The sequence below is a fragment of the Stegodyphus dumicola genome, chromosome 1 (assembly GCF_044657685.1).
Source record: "Stegodyphus dumicola isolate Sdum_Otavi_A_Nest chromosome 1, ASM4465768v1".
Classification (NCBI taxonomy): domain Eukaryota; kingdom Metazoa; phylum Arthropoda; class Arachnida; order Araneae; family Eresidae; genus Stegodyphus; species Stegodyphus dumicola.
In genome coordinates, this window is record NC_140768.1 from 106,650,308 (window position 1) to 106,668,357 (window position 18,050).

Below are 18,050 nucleotides of genomic sequence, written 5' to 3' on the forward strand. Positions count from 1 at the left end.
AACTCATCTCTGTGTGGCTCTGATGGCATATTGAAACGGGTAAGCAAGAAGGTTTTCTGATTATGACACGTGATAAGAACTCGGTTGATTATTGGCTATACGCGCGCGTCGCGGGCGAAAAAGCTGAACAGGAGCGTACTCAGTTTTACGTCTTGTGCGTCCTGCGAATTTACGCCGGCATCAAAAAAGTTACGTCAACTACGTCGGGAGCGTCCTCGTGTGGACGTGCCTTAAGGCAGTTTTCAGGTCTTTCAGATCCGCCAATCTGAGAACTTTGTGAATTTCCGCATCTTTAACGGCATTGACGAAATACATCAAGGCCAGATTTTCTCGGACATCAGGTGGACAGTACACATATGCTTGATGCGCCAACCTCTCGATGTCAGATTCAAGTTCTTGAAGGCTTTCCATGATTTTCTGCTGGCGGGATTTCAACTGCAGACGGCTACAGTCCTTTGCGCACTTTTCCCCGAATCTCATTTCCAGCGCATTCGACAGGGTATTGAAGTTGGAAATCTGATCTTTGGAAAGGACCCCTAAGATGTCTGCAGCATCTCCTCGGAGTGACGCAGCCAACTGCGAAGCCTTCATGTGGGAATCCCACTTGTTATTTTCCACCACGATGGAAAACTCCATGATGATTTTCCATCGTATGTGCTTGGTTTGATTACCTTATGAGAGTACACTGGGGGAACCTTGTAATCGTCAGCTTCATTCTTGGGCTCAGTCCGGTTTTCTTTCGAAGCATCTACTTCTTTACGGAATTTTCTCAATTTTTCTTCAAATCGTTCTTCCACAGCTGCTATTTTTGCTCCAGTATCCTCTCTAAGCTCCACAATCTCGCTTTTAATCTTTTCTTTTTCGACTTCCATCTGTTCAAATTTCTTTTCCATCTTTTCTTGATTGGCTTTTATTTCGCTCTTGATCTCAGCCTTTATCTCCTCCTGTCCGGCTTCTATCTTTTCTTGGAATGCAGCAAAGGCAGTCATAAGCTGTCTTAATTGTTTTTCCATCACTCGTCACTGGCATTCATCCTCAAATCCCACTTCTGACACCAGTTGTTACGTTATTTTCTTCCTTCGCGTTCGTATGGGGTTGGTAGATTTAGAGTGAATAACGATGACACTTGATGAAGTATCGAAACACACTTTATTTACCAATATTCCCAGAACAGCTCCAAAATCACTTTTACAGTCGTTGAACTGCTATAAACACGCTGACATGTTCAGGGACACAGCCTTCACACTGTTAGGCAATAATGGTGGAGACAGCTTCACTGCAAAACACCAGAGTACAGCTCCCGACTCTGCTTGGTCGTTATCGGAACTCCACGTACTCTCGAGACTCTCCACGAGATGCACTCGACGATGCACTAAAAGACTCTCTCGATGCACTTGACGTTAGACTTCGAGACTGACTCAATGACTGACTATCAGCTCGCCTAGACAGGCACACACACTGACTGGCTGCGGACCAGCAGGGTTTATATAGCTTTCGGCTTGTGTTCGAGAACATTCTGGGTTTAACCGGTAAGAATTTGTTCCAGAAGCAGGGGTGTTAGTGCTCCGGCGAAACCCCGGAATTCCGGGGATTTTGAACTTCGATACCCGGAAGTTCTGGGGATCGTCGTTCAAAAGGAAGTAGGAATAATAATGAATTATTTATTTTGATCTGGGTAATTTTGTTTGCTTTGAAAGCAGAAAACGCAAGGTCAGTGTGTGTGGTGAAAACTTTTCCTTTCTTTCTCCAAAGGCGTGTTATATTCTCAAGTTTTTAATTATGTTTATATTGTTTATATATTAATTATCTAAAATTATGTTTCTCTTGAGATAATGCGTGAAAAGGGGGAAAAACATCTTTTTTGTTCTTTCCTTATTGCGAGTTATGATTAATTCCCCCGGTTCTCGGACATTCTCTTCTGCATTCTGTTTGTCATTGATCGCTTCTCAACTTTTTTTTCTCCACTGTGTAAAATTTTCGTTTCATTTATTGATGCACGTGTAAATTTTTCGTTTTGTTTATTGAAATATTTTTTTATTTATGTACACAAGAGAATTCTCAATGTAAATAGTGATATTATACAATTAGAAGAAGGTGTCCGGAATGCATTTAGGTGGAATTGGATTGAACGGAGAGATGGTAATGGGGATACCATCGGCACATGGTGCAAGAAAATAAATGTTGCTGGACAAGCACATTGTGTTTTTTGTAACTCACTGCTGTAGTATGGTGGGGAAGGATTCAAGGCTTTCACAAATCATTCTAAAACTGTGACGCACATAAAATATTCAAAATGCATTAGAGATTCAATGACTTTAAGTAATTATGCTAATTCAAAAAATACTGATGACTTACTGGAGACTGATGCTCGGCCATTGGATATAGTGACTAGAAAAGCACGCCAAGAGGTATTAATAACTTCGTTTATCGCCGAGAATTCTCTTTCTTTCAATGTAGCTCACAATTTAATTGAACTCTGCAAACAGTTGAGTCGCGATCAGACGGTACTAAACTCGTTGGAAATGTCCAGGACTACTGCATGTTAATAAGATGAAATATGGGCTCGCAAAAACTATTAAGGAAAATATCATTAAAACTTTAAAGGCGACTCCATTTTCTCTAAATTTGGATGAAAGTACTAGCAATGCTCAAGAAAGTATACTGGCAATATTGGTGCAGTTTTATGACAACAATCAAAATGAAGTTGTAGTTCATCATTTTGCATCTCTAAAGATGGAATCTTGCAATTCAGAAGCTGTTTTTAAAGCAGTTGTTAATACTATTGAAGATAATATTCCATGGGCAAACTTAATTAGTGTATTAATGAACTCATGTAACACCATGCGCGGAAAAAAAAAGGGTGTTGAAACCAGACTACGATCAAACAAAGCACCCCACTTATTAGATATTGATGGTGACACATGTCACACAGCTAATAACTGTGCAAAAAAATTTGCTTCATGTTTTGATAGATACTTAGAAGATTTGTTTGATGACATCTATTTTAATATGAAAAGCTGCAGTAAAAGAAAAATTTTTTCGAAATCTGTGAATCCCTTGCTATTAAAAATAGACCATAGGTGGGTGTACATTTTATGTGTTTTAGAAAGAATCAAAGATCTGTGGGATGCTCTTATTGTATTTTATTTTCACTACTTGGATAATACTGATAAAGGGAATTATTTTTCTTATGTTGAAACTGTATACAATAAAAGAAATATTTCTGCAGCTGAGAAAAAAAATTGTTGAAGGGGTGTATTCTTGCTTGTATTCCCAACAACTCACAAAGGATGCTTTAGCTCGGAAAAAAAGAATACTAAATGGGTTATTTGTTATGCAAAACAAAACTTTATTGCATATGGCATTATATTCAGCAGTATTACCAGAGTTCAACACATATATTAAATTATTTGAAACAAAAAAACCAGTGCTTCATTTAATACATTCCAGTATTTATAAATTGATGGCAAAATTTTTCTCTTTTTTTTTATGAAGCCAGAAAATATAGAGTGCACATCTTATAATGATTTATTAAAGGTTGATGTCACAAATCCAGAATTCCATCTACCTAGGAAAGTAATATTTACTGGTGCAGAAGCTTCTACTCTCCTGAAGAAATTATCAAAAAATCATCCAAAAGTAAAAGAATTCCAAATTTCTCTGATGAAAGCTTTTACTAATACAGCACAGCATATGAAACAGAAATTACCCCTTAAAAATTCATATCTAATTAGTTTTACAGCATTAGATCCAGAGCTAAGAGGTAAAACCAGTACAATATTAGCTTTTGAAAAATTATCATCTTTTATGTCCCATATTTTTAGTGATAATGAAAAGTCAAAAGTAGAAGCTGAAATAAGGTTATACCAGAGTGATATTGATATCACCAAAGAAATGCTCTACACATCTGATGAAAGTGGAAATCAAGTCAAGTGTACAATTGATAAATATTGGTCTAAAGTTTTTAATTTAAAAGAGGATTTCACAAATGATTATAAGTATCCTACATTGGCTAAATTGGTCAAAGCCTGCCTTAGCTGCTTCCATGGCCCATTAGTGGAAAGTGCATTCAACTTAATGGATACACTTGTCACTGACTATAGAACCTCTCTTAAGATTGATTCCCTAGATGCAGTGCAGACTATTAAATATGATTTAATGGCTTCTAAAGAAACCTCATGTGAAAAATATGGCTCAAAAAATCCAATGACTGATCCAATTCACAAAGATCTCTTACTGAATATGAACAGAAGTTAAAAAAAACATATCAAGTGGACTTAAAAACATGTATTTCAGATGAGTCACCTATAAAAGTCTCTGAAAAACCTTCTACATTAGCAGAAAAGCAAACTGCTTCTACCTCTGCATGTGCAGTTCTCGAAGAAATTTCTTCAACTGTAAATGAGGAAAATAAAAGTCAACCTTCCTGCAATTATGAAGTTCACCAAAAAAAAAAAAAAAAAGACAAGCCCACAAACATCAGAAAATAAAAAAAAAAGCAGCAGAAATTAGATAATTTTTTTTAAAAGAATTAATTCAGGTAATTTAAAATTTTTACATAAAATGTAGTAGTTTATATGTTTGAAAATTTATGGTTATTAATTTTGCAAAAAAAGTAATTCATTGAACTTTTATAATTAGGTCATTCAATACTTCATAATTGTAATTTTTCATTTCTCTCCCCCCCCCATCTCGAAACTCCAAAATGTCGGTAGTAAGTCCGTAAAAGTTTCGGGGTTTTTTGGGGTCCCACAAACACCCCTGCAGAAGGTTCTCCATCCGTCCATGAAATATCGCCAAATGGGCAATTTCTTGCCAAATGTGGAAGCCCTAAAACTGTATTGTGGGAAACCTATCTCCCCGCCCCTGTACATTTCGTAACAATATATATATTGTGGCTAATCTATTGGCTGACATTTATCATTTTCCAATGTTATGATTAAAAAAATTCCATTTCAATATATTTTAATTTCATTATTTTTTATTTTGAAATTTATGAATAATTCTTTTAGACCTGGTGAAAAAGATGAACAGAAAGAAATCACCAAAAGAGAAAAAAAGAGGGATAAAGAAAGACGTGAGAGGAAGAGAGATGATGACGATGAAGGATGGGAAGAAGTTAAAGGAGGTGCTCCCATTATCATGGTAAGTACAGATCCTATAAAATATTTCACACAGAATTTCTTTATTTATATTGCCTGTACTTTTAACATTTATTTATAATGGAAACCATTTTTATGAGCCCCCTTTTTTTTAATGCTGTTATAAAGATAGTGAATTCTTTTAGCAAAAAATATTAATTTTATTAAAAATGACTATTAGGCTAAAAATTTTCTTTTGGATACTACAGAAGTGTTATTTTCAAAAATCTCTAAAAATGCTATTTAATGTAATAAACATTACATACTTGCTGCCAAGAGAAATCTGCATTAAAATGTGGTAAAGTACATGATTAATAAAAAAAATGACTATATGATTAGTATTTATGTTTCTCTTGAGAATATATTTGAACTCCTTCAATACCTTAATAAGAGCTTGTTCTATAAAAGGACAAAGATTTTCAGTAGCTGTATTATCAAATATTCATATCATGAAAAGGTTTTAAAATTTCTGTTAAATTTGTTATTTTTCAAACATGTTTATCATAATTATTCAGTATTGCATTACTAGTGCATATGTATTCAAGGCCGTATTTTTGCTTTCTCTGAGATGTGAAATAAAATTGTATTGTGCTAATATATACAACGTTTACTATTTTATGAAATTCAGCTTTGATTCCATTATACCAATTAAAATATAAAATATTTTTAAAAAACTTTAAAAAATAAAAGTTATATTTTTTGTTTAAAAATTCGTGTGTGTATTCTTACAGCATTTTCCTGAGTTTATCTTGGAGAAAATTTTGATTTGCATGTAAATGTCAGGCTGTAAATTTATCATATGTAGACTATTCAGCAAAGCATTGCTTAATTTTTAGAATTTTTTTTAATCCTAGAAGATATTATATATATATATGGAACAAAATTATTAAACTTAATGAAACCAATTGACAATAGACGTTTAAATTCATAATTTAATTAAACACATCCTTGCTTCAAGGATACGTTTTGAACCATTTTTGCATCACTCTGCAGCATGTTACATCACTCTCTCTCTGCAATTTCTCCACTGTGAAATCTTTAGCTGAGTCGCTGTTCAGAATTAAAACAAAAACTTTCTGGCTTATAAATACGACTACAGTTAGTACGTATCACCATGTTATTGCCTGCTACTACTTGAATAAACAACTTCTCACATCACTTTCTCTCTTTATCATCTAGAATGTAAACTATGTCTACAGAAATTGTGCGGCTCATTTAGCATCCCTAGTGTGGTACCAATTTAAGCAAAAATATTTCTGAAGAATTTTTCTGTTCAAAATGAAAATGTTTTAATGATCAAACTAGTTGTGATTTTCCCTACAATCATTGGCGCAGCAGTTTTTCTCGACCATAACTCAAAATTTATATATATAAATATAACTCAAAAATTTTGTAAAACATGAAACTAAAATTAGTTTCATCTTCTACAAAAATTACAATATCACATATTATTGCTGACTTCTTTATGAATTATTAAATATTAAGTTATTTTCTTTTCTTTTTTTTTTTAAATTTATGTCGCTGTAAATACTTAAGTTCTTGAAAAAAGAAAAGTATGTTTTAACAACAGAAATTTATTTATACATTGAATATGATTTCATTGTCATTTAAAGTTACTTAGTACAATAGCCAGGGTTTCATTTATTAGAAGCCAAAGCCTTATGGGAGCTGTAAGGGAGAATGAACAAAAATATGTAATAAATAATCAAAATTAAATAAGACGTAAATGTAAGTAGATAGATATGGATGATATATTAAGCTAATTTAATGGCAAGTAATTAATTAAAATAACCAAACTCATCTTATTTGGAATTATGGCAATAGTTAAGCTACACTATAAGCTGCTGCATTTTAATATGCATCATGACAGTTAAGTCATGATGTTGCAGAATGGTGTGATCAATTTTTAATTATCTTTATATGTTAAAAGTACTTTGAATGCATGACTTAAAGTCATGATGTTGCAGAATGGTGTGATCAATTTTTAATTATCTTTATATGTTAAAAGTACTTTGAATGCATGACTTTTTTTAACCTCAAAGACCAACTGGTCAATGTTATGTGTGTTCATATTATTAGAACATCAATGTTAACTTCCCGAATTGCTTCTGTAGTCTGCTTTGAGTTTCTGATATCTTCAATAAAAATAGTATGAATATCACACAAATGTGTTACGGCGAGTAGTCAGGTGAAAATTTGCAGTCCTCCTGTACCTTTATAGTAAGATCCTTTGGTTTTATTAGATTTCTTCTCAAAAGTATGGGTATCTCTTAGAATTTGCAAATAATAATAATAAATTAAAATTATTAATTTAGAAAAAAATGCTATGGTCATTTAAGACAAGCAATATGTCAATAAATCAATGAATTAATAGTATACTGAGTTTTAGTATAAAATAACATCCAGTAAATGTTATGTGTATGTTATAAACACTTTTCCAAGTTGTATCTATAAGTTGGTAGTACACCTGTTTTATTTTTAATTTTTATTTATTTATTTTGTTTTCTCTTCCAGTAAAACAAAATTTAATTAATGTGCAATTTAATAACTGATAGTTTTTGCTGTTCCCTTTCACTTGCATTCAAAAATTAGAGGCATAGTATTTTTTATTAATGGGCTTATATTATTAATATCATTATTATTTTAAGGTTTTTCCTTTTCCCATTAGATCAAAATTTCTTCAAGAATTACATGCTTAGTTTAGTAATATGTAAGGATCTGATATGAATTCACTGCGATTGATGTTAATTTCTTTTCTCTTTCACCTATGTTCAAAGTAGTTATATGCTGTTCTGTCAGTCTTTTATAATAATGTATGTATTTTTTTACAGGAGAAACCAAAGATGTTTGCTAAAGATGCTGAAATTAATCACCAAGTTGTGCTAAAAAAATTCAATGAGATATTAGCAGCAAGAGGAAAGAAAGGAACTGACCGTAGTGAACAAATAGATCTGTTAATTGAACTACTGAATGTTTGTGAAACCCATAACTTGGGATCTGGTATATTACTAAAAATTATGTTTGCCATTATAGCTGCCATTTTTGACTACAATCCAAATATTGCAACTTGTATGAAAGGTGATATGTGGCAAAAGTAAGTTTATCTTGCATGTAAAAGTTTTATTATAAAAACAAGAATAACATTGTTAATTTATTTAAATTTCCAAGTAGCAGGCTTATAATTCATTTGTTAGGTTAGGTTATTTGAATAAAACTAAGTACATGAGGGCTATCTGCCTAAGGGGAGGAATGCCTTTGTGAAGGATCTTGTATGGGGCAGTTGCTTGTATTCATGATGCACACACAAAAAACAGAGTTCATCTGGATTGAACCTAGGTCAAATTGTTCGGGTGGAGTTGTAACTCATTTGTAAATCCTACGAGTTGTATTTTATATACACAATCTGTAAAAGTCTTTATAATGAATTTCAGTTTTTTCCCTTTGTTTTAAAATTATTGTAAATTGAATGTCAGTTTTCTGACTAAGAACATAGGTTCTTTTGTGTCATTATGCTATATTGCATGTGTAAGATATGCATTTCCTTTTTTAAATCACAGTATAATAACACAATAATAAAAATGATTCAGTATTCAAATATAATTTGTCTCCAAATGAAAAAAAAATTAATAAAAGCATTACAAACTTTTACATAAAAAATTTCTCATGCGTAATAAATATGCCTGAAAAGACAGCTACATGTGCCAAGTTCTGGGATGCAACTTCCTGAAAGATACTTTTCTATATCAGATAAAGATTTATACAAAGACAAGCGTTTTTTAGACTGCATTCATAAAAATCTAAATATCAAAATTCTGTATCTCATGAAATTAAATGCCACTTACTCCATATTTAAATTAAACATGTTGATAAAACTCAAGGCATACTTTTCTTTTTATTTAGTTGTTTGCAAGAATAACAGGTATTCATGCAACAGATAAACTACTGTCGGGAATCATGATCAAAACCAAAGTAACTAATGATATTACCATATTAAATTACACAAAAGGCAGCTGTACATAAATAAATAAATATGAATTAGTTATGCAACTTTTTATTAATACAGTACCAGAAGAATACACTGATGTAGACTTGAAGAAGATCTATCATATCCCTCAGTGGCCATCATTGTACTTTAATTGCATTAAAAAAGCAGTTCCAGCAATCCTATTTAGCATCTGTCAGTTGAAGCAATCCTATTTCACATCCGTCAATAGTCTTAATTTTACTGCTAAAATCAGATATAAAACAGTGCTGATAGCTACCCCTATTTTTCATTCACACAAACACTGTCCTGAGGTCTCTTGATATGGCCAGAATTTTTACACCATTGTCTAGATTGCCACCACAATTCAGCGAAGTGACACGTCAGCATCACAATGTTGTTGCTCTCTTATTCCGTACAATATTTCTTTAAGATGATCCTGCAGACATTCTATCATCTGAATGTTGGCACCATAGTATGATCAACAACGTTTGTCTGAGTTCAGCATTTTCAATGCCCTGTATGATCAATAAAATTTGTCTACCATCAGTTGGATACATCACATGATTGATACTCAATCATAGAATTATGGAAAATAAAAGGTGACAAACTACACAGTTGCACTTCCTTTAATTACAATAAAAACAAATGCACTCAATGCAGAAAGAACTGACTAGAAAAAATGGCCTTTGAATCTCAGAAGCTTAAAACCATGTGTATTCAAACGCACATGCTATATTCATCCCTGGGTTTCGCATAAATGCTTTTTGGCAGCATTGTGGGTTGCCACTTAAATTCCTTTTGACAACACGATGCATAGCATCATCAACATTTTGTTTTCATGGTATTTCAGTACGAGTGCAAATAATCAAAAAGTACCTACTCTCGTTATGCTTTTTTTTCCATCTGCAGATGGCTTACATTGTACTTTATATGTAGGATTCACATTTTTGTTAATACAAACAAGGTGATTCAAAAATATCTTGAAAAAATTCATAAGGAGCTCAAATAAGCAGATCTTGTAAGGGAACGTGTGTGCAGAAATGGCACATTGAGGTTGTATAGGATATTATTCGTCAGTAGATAAATGTGTTTTGCTCACATAAATTGCTGTTCCACATGTGAACTTCTGAGTAGTATGTATTGCTGCATGAATGCTGAGCTTGACAGCAGACATTTTATCTATGGGGTTGGCAGCTGAAATGAAGCAACTTCTCAAAGGAGATGCTGTGAATGATTCCTAAGTACTGGTTTTGATCAACTACTTCCAAACAGCAAACTGTGTTTGTACAGCAATGCATGTCACTTGAAATCTGCATAGGGAATGACAATCTACACCAACAGAATGCTTTTAGTTACTGCTCATTATCTCCCTGTGCCACCTCAATGGACCATTCCTCATATTCCATTATAAAATCCACTTACTTCAATACATTGCACCTGCTTTTGCATTTTGCCCAGATATATTTAATAACCTTGTGTATTTACTACAAATGGGATATTACTGTTTATATTTAATTTATTTTTTAGATGCTTAGACTACATCAACATGCTGCTTGATATACTTATAGAAAATCCAAACATAGTTGTTGGTGAACACATAGCTGAAGAATCTGAGCAATTAATTACTCCACCATATAGAGTTAAAGGTTGTTGTTTAACAGTTGTTGAGAGGATGGATGAAGAATTCACTAAAATGTTGCAGGTAAGAAAGATGCAAATATGTCCTTTTTTTACAATGTAACTCTAAATTATTTGCATCTGAACGCTATATTAGCATTAAATGTATCTCGATTCATATAAGGATGCTATTTGCATAATTTATATTGAGTATTTTTATTTTATTTATTTATTTATTTTTCATTATCATTATTTTTCCACAATGACATGTACGAATAATAATTTCCTCATCATATGTTAAAATAAATACATTAGTATTTTAAGTAAATTTAAAATATGTTATTGTAAAAGTCAAGGTAATATTTCAATGTTCTTGACATTCTAAATTTAGTCTCTATGGCAGAGCTTGGCAACCATATTTTACTCGCAAGGCATATTTCAGAAATGTGGTAATTCTACAGGCATTTTGAGGAATCTACAGTAATAATAAATATGTAATTATATCAAAATAGAGTTAATATATGTGAATTATAAAAATAAGTTTATGTTCTAACAATTCTTTGCTATTGTAAAAATGCTTATGTACTAATGTTGCTAGCCAACCAAGAAAACACCAAGTTGTTGTATAGCTAAAGTAAGTTGCTAACTCAAAGCAATAGCTGAAATGAAATTATTTCCTTAGTACCAGTGGCGCAGCTAGGGTAGGGCAAGGGGGACATCTGTCCCCAGGCGACGCCCAGTCGATGCTATGAATTTTTTTAATGAAATGTTTTCTATTCTTGGCACACAGAAAGGGGCGCAAATTCTTCAGTTGTCTCAGGATGTTGGAATCCTAGCTACGGCACTGCTTAATACCTACCATTTCAAAAGCAATGTTGTCCGTATTTTTTAGTTATATTTTAATTTGAAGATAAAAATTCATACTCTGCTCGCAAATACAAATTCATGAAATGTGAATTTTATGCACAAACAAAGGTAACAGATGTAAAGCGTAGCACTGTGGTTGGACGAAGTTATACGAAGATAATGGAGATAGAAAATATTTCACTCTATGGGGAATTGGATATTTCTAGGGGCCAGAAATTGTTTTATCTAGTCAGTGTTATCTAGATATCACTAAGATTCAGTTTTTGTGAAAGGTTCAGTTGCAAAATTCATACATTTGTTAAATTGGCAAAACAAGAATCTATTAAAATTTTTATAGCTACAAATGTTTGTTATTCAGATGTTTAGATATTTGTGTAATGGGCACTTTAAAATTGCTTTGCATGCACTGCATTGTCGACCCCTGATCTGTAGTATCATGTAGTCAGAGAAAGAATTTAAATCCCATTTAATGCTCCTCTTGTACTTTAATATTTATTTCTAAATATCTGTAATGCTTTATCCAAAAATGAAGTCTTTTTTTCCTTCTTTATTTTATCATTTTCATAGTTTTTGTCATTTTGTGTTAATGTTTTTGCTTCTCATATGAAAAGTAAAAATCATTTCTAAAAATTTAGTAGTTGCTGAAAAAATTGCCATATCATACTTAGTATTGGGAATTAAAATGTAAAAGCTATGTATGTTGTATAAATTGGCACTGATTTCAAATGTGTTAAAGAAATTTACATGCAATCTTGGAATTAAAAAAAAAAAGAAAGAAAGAAAGAAAAACTTTTTTATGAGGTTTCTCATTTTGTTATCTACTTAAACCATAATGTGCTGTGTAATTAAAAGTACCATACTATAAACATGGTGTAGAATTAACTGCCTGAATAGTGCCATACTTAAAAGAATCATAAATATGCTGGAGACCAGTTAAAGACTGAATACTATGAGACAACTTACCATGCATCATAATATCATAATTCTTCTAACCTGTTTAACAAGAATGTGGTTGCTTTGAAGAGGAAGGTTACATTGTTATCTTACATTTTCTTTTAATACACATATTATTTCATATGTGTAAAACAGCTCTTAAATAACATTTGCAAGAAAGGAACAAGAAATAAATTTCTGAAATGTAGGGTATTCTAGTTAAAATAAGCAAGCTAATGTAATTTAAATCTGAAGACTTATTAATTAGTATCAGTTTTGTTTTAGGCCTTGAAAAAGATTGATATTTATATTTTATCAGTATTTTTATGATCAGTATAATAATTATGACAATGTTATTTTAATACACTTTTGGCATGACAGGGTTGTGATGCCCACTCACCAGAATATGTTGAAAGATTAAAAGATGAAACTGTTGTCTGTAATATTATTGAAAGACTTCAGAATTATCTTGAAGGCAGAGGAACACCATCTGAACTGTGCCGCATCTACTTACGTCGCATAGAACATTTATATTACAAGGTAATTGATTATTTATATCTGAAGAAAAGTTAGAAAATAATGTATTTTACATTTTGTGTTTCAACATGTTAAGTCTGTGCTTTTTTTATCTTGTTTGTATGCAGAAGTATTGATATATTTATAGAATTATTTTTTGCAAGAAAGTTTATATATTCTTATATAAATGTTTTTCTTTTAGTTCGATACTAGAGTGTTCAAGAAAAAGGAAAAAATGGGTTATAGTACTGCTTTTAATGGAACTGTTAATGGAACAATAAATGGTAATGTATCAGCTGAAAATGAAGGAAAGGAAGAAGAAGAAACTAGTGCTGACCTTATCACAAAACTCTGTAAATTTATTTGTGCTAAAGATACTACAGACAGAATACGAACCCAAGCAACTCTATTCCGTATATATCACCTTGCACTTCATGATGAATGGTTTCATGCTAGAGATCTGCTGCTAATGTCTCATCTCCAAAATACAATTGAACATTCTGATATTACAACAATGGTAAGTTTTAAAGAAGTATGTTCAGTTTTTCCTTATTTTCAGTAATTAAAATTTTATCACTTTCTGAACACTAAGAATATATTTTGAACCACTAAAATTGGCTAAGTAAATAAGATCTCGAAATATTAGTAGTTTGTCCTTTATTTGGTTCCTGGCTTCAGGCTTTCTGAGGCATATAGTTTTTATATACAAGGTGGGGCTATTAATTTCCAGGACTGCTCTAATAACACCAGAACAGATGATGTGAAAAACGTAACCTTTTAATATGGTTTCGAAGAAATCCCCATCTGCTGTAATACACTTCTGTGCTCGGCTGTATAAGTTGTGGAAACAACTTTTAAAGTCCCCTTTCGGAAGGCTCTTCAATGTCAACGTCACGTTGCATGACAACGCCCGCCCCCACATTGCGTTGCCAGTGAAGAGGTTTGTGGCCAAGCCTGAGGTCATGGAGCTGCATCATTTGCCATACTTCTTTTTGTTTCCCAAACTCAAAACTGTGATCAAAGAAACATGCTTTGTGGATGTTGAAGACATCAAGAAGAACGTGACGTTGACATTAAAGAGCTTTCCGAAAGAGGACTTTAAAAGTTGTTTCCACAATTTATACAGCCGAGAACAGCTGATCATAGAAGTGTATTACGGCAGATGGGGGATTACCTTGAAACATATTAAAAGATTACGTTTTTCACATCATCTCTTCTAATGTTATTAGAGCAGTCATGGAAATTAATAGCCACACCTTGTACTTTGATAAGTAAGCTAATATGACCATTTGTTGGAAAATTTCAAAATATTGTATTACTTTGAATTTCATCTGTAGTGAGTCTATAAAATTGGGGAGGTGAGAACTGCCCTTGAAATTAAACCCAGTAGGATTTTATAGTTGAAAAATTGAAAAAATAATAAAAAAGGGGAAAATTTATTTTGATTTTTAAAACATGATAGTTTGGCATAAACATATTTTAAACTTCATCCTGATTTTGCAGCTTAAACATCTGACTATACATTGTGGCTTAAATTTGAAGTAATATGGTAGTTACTCACTCCAAAAACTTGTTTTTATAAAATTTAATGTTGTTTTCTTAGTACATAAAATTATTTCTGTATATATTTTCAACATAACTGTTAATTACGAATAGCTTCTCATTTTAAGATGCTAAAAATATATTGCTTATATTGTATTCCAAAAATGAGAATATTTATAAGTAAGTCTATGAAAGTCATAAATAAAAGTAAATGAAATTCTGAATATGGAGGGATTAATTATTTCCCTGTCATTTATAATTTATTTTTTTGCTGTATTTCATAATTTCATTACATTTAAAAGTATGAAAATTTACGGTTTTTCAAAGAAGCAACATATTTTATATAACCAAAAATTCTACTTGTTAATCTGTTCACATTAACCATTATTTCAAGTTTCCTGATAAATTATCCTTGAAATTAAACATATTCGTTAAAGGAGCCATTGTCCCAGACTGCAATTTATAAACATAAATGCTTTATAGTCATGTGTAATTATTAAAAATAATCATGTTTACATACTATTAAAAATAATTCGTTTTTTCCTCCATTTTATATAAACTATAAATTACTTTAGACTTTGAAAACAGACAATTTTTTTTAAAAAAGGCATTTAAAAAAATGGTAATTGTAGAATTTATTTCCTTAAATATTGATCCTGGACATGTATTTAGTTTTTTAAAATAAGATACATTTTAAAACATTTATTTCCTATGAATAATCAGGGTTTTGTTAAGAAGCAGCTTAACGTATTATTTAGTTTATATAAAAATTTCAGTTAAGAAGTTAATAAAATATTCCTTATTTTTTTGTGAAAACTTGGAGAGAGAGAATTAATAAATTAAAAAAAAAAAAAAAAAATGTTTGCTAACACCACAATGGCTAGCTTCAAATTTAATCTTGGTTGCTATTTTACTCAAAAGTGTTGTCCAATGCAACCCCTCCCTTTCTTAATCTACTTAAACTTGTTTCCAAGTTTTGCATTTATTTCAGTAATAGGCAAGGTCCAAGGTCTGTATCCAAGTAATAGGCAAAGTCCTTTAAAGCAAGTCTTTGTTTTAAAAGTCTATAAATTTATTCTTGGAAATCTGTGCAGATTTTATGCATCAATGTATGAACTGCATAAACAAATTTGAACATAATAATTGCTTGATTAACTGAGGGTTTTTATTCAGCGGGAATCGTACTTTTCCTTTTGTTTTATAAAAACACCTTTTTTTGCAAATAAAATATGCTGTAAATGAAAATAAATGCTATAAACTTTTGCATTTTAGGAAATGGTATTTTCAAATCAAAAATTGGGTAAGCAAATTTTCATTATTATATATACATAGATAATGTGGTTTGTACATGCTAAACACCTTTAATAACAATGATAATTAAAAAAGGAGATATTTTTATTTGGTCCCAAATTATGTTTTGATTAATAAATGTTTCTCTTTGAATTTCCAGCTTTCATCATACATCAATATTCTTTCAAATTGCAAGACCAGTACATTCATTATCAAAATCTGTATGTTTTTTTAATACATTTGATGGTATTTTTTTTATCTTTCCAGATTATTTATAACAGAGCTCTTGTTCAGCTGGGGTTATGTGCTTTTCGACATGGTTTTATAAAAGACGCTCATGCTGCTCTTCTTGACATTCAGAGTGGTGGTCGTGCTAAAGAATTGCTGGCCCAGGTAATAATAACTTTAATTTTCACCTGATTTCATGGAATTCATTTTATTCTATTAATTAGCATATTTTCTTGGATTATTTTGAGAACTGTTACCTTATTCATAAATAGAACAACTGTTTGCTTGTTGGGAATCTTTCTTATACACATCTGCAGTAAAATTTCAAGAACATGTCAAAGTTATTTTGCAAAGTTCTAAAATATTCAAAACTTTATGAAGAATCTAGTTTATTATCTTAATAGGTGGTCTTTTAAATGCAATAAAAGTTACACATTTAATGAAAATATTTTTATTGGCATTTCTATTTTTCATAGATATAGAATATTAATGAATATTTTTGTTTTCAAATTAGGGGCTGTTGCCTCAACGTCAGCACGAAAGGACTCCAGACCAAGAAAAAATAGAGAAACGCAGACAAATTCCATTCCACAAGCATATTAACTTAGAACTGTTAGAATGTGTTTATTTGGTTTCAGCTATGTTGCTTGAAATCCCATATATGGCTGGTAAGCCCTTAAAATGCATTTTAAAATATGCATATAATAACTAGCATTATTATTATTCCACATTAACTTAATATCTAATGTTTTTTATTGCATTTTGTGCATGTGTTGTCTCTGTCCACTTGCAACTTGAATTTATGTATTAATTTGTGTAAAATTAGAAGTTCAATTATTTTATCCATATTTGTTTTAAAAAACCATATATAACTATATATCGTATCTTTTGGAGGGGCACCTAAAGCTTCTGTAAAAGTTCTGTGATTTTTTTTTTCATATGAAAATATATAATTTTTGCGTCGCCTTATTGTTCTGGTTGCTTTGGTTATAGGGTTCTGACTTGTGTAATACTAATTTTAAAAGTTCTTTAGACCTGCTACACTGCAGTGTCATTTATTGATAAAGACACAGCTTGCGTCTTTTATCAGTAACAGTCAGACTCTGCCAATGGTGAATATTAAGTAAAGTCAGTTAAACTCTGCCAATAGCGAATATTAAGTAAAAATTGACTTCACAATTTAAAATGAGATTTTATAGCCTGAGAATACACAGTTTGACCTAACTACATACAGTCATACAGTCAAACTCTGCCAGTGTTTGGCAGAGTGACTGGCAGAGTTGCCAGTCATACAGTCAAACTCTGCCAATGGCGAATATTAAGTAAAAATTGACTTCACAATTTAAAATGAGATTTTATAGCCTGAGAATACACAGTTTGACCTAACTATAAGCTTGGCTCAAGCTTTTAAAGGTGTGATTTAATTTTGGCTAGCAATATGGCTAACGTCAGAATACTAACATAGCAGAGCTAGGCAAGAAATAAAGCTGCAAGTGTTGCTGCCAAAAGCTCACTCTCTAAACCATGCAAAACCATTACCTTAAATAGTCTTAATTCATTTGCATCCTGGTGAGGGCTAATGAAAACGAGATGTTATAATCCAAATCATAAAAATGGATTAATTGCTTAAAATGGGCTTTATAGTTCCCCCACACACACACTATAATTCAAACTTTCAAATAGTTTTAATGAATTCGGATGGAAGTATCCAGTTCTGATCTAAACACTTCAGCTGGGCTTTTACAAACTTTTAGCTAATTTAGCATCATTTTTTAAAACTATTTATGTTGCAGAATCTTTGGCAATAAAATTTTCAGTGCGGGTTCTTCCTTTTTGGTTCTCACATCCTTCGAGATTCCTAGAAGGAAAAATAGGTTAGGAGCATGCACTTTGAATCTCACAAGTATGCAAGTTCAAAAATAACCTTTTAC

The 18,050-nt window shown here is 31.6% G+C and overlaps 1 protein-coding gene across 2 annotated transcripts in view; it reads left to right on the forward strand.

Annotated features, from left to right (window-relative positions):
* eIF3c (eukaryotic translation initiation factor 3 subunit c) overlaps positions 1-18,050 on the forward strand; it is an 86,915-nt gene that overhangs the window by 46,138 nt on the left and 22,727 nt on the right. For both annotated transcript variants that reach the window (XM_035356492.2, XM_085818928.1), the window contains exons 9-15: positions 5,013-5,145; positions 7,973-8,235; positions 10,654-10,828; positions 12,925-13,083; positions 13,262-13,576; positions 16,159-16,284; positions 16,634-16,787. In XM_035356492.2, the coding sequence (XP_035212383.1) occupies positions 5,013-5,145; positions 7,973-8,235; positions 10,654-10,828; positions 12,925-13,083; positions 13,262-13,576; positions 16,159-16,284; positions 16,634-16,787 (1,325 nt within the window). The remainder of the gene's footprint in view (positions 1-5,012; positions 5,146-7,972; positions 8,236-10,653; positions 10,829-12,924; positions 13,084-13,261; positions 13,577-16,158; positions 16,285-16,633; positions 16,788-18,050) is intronic.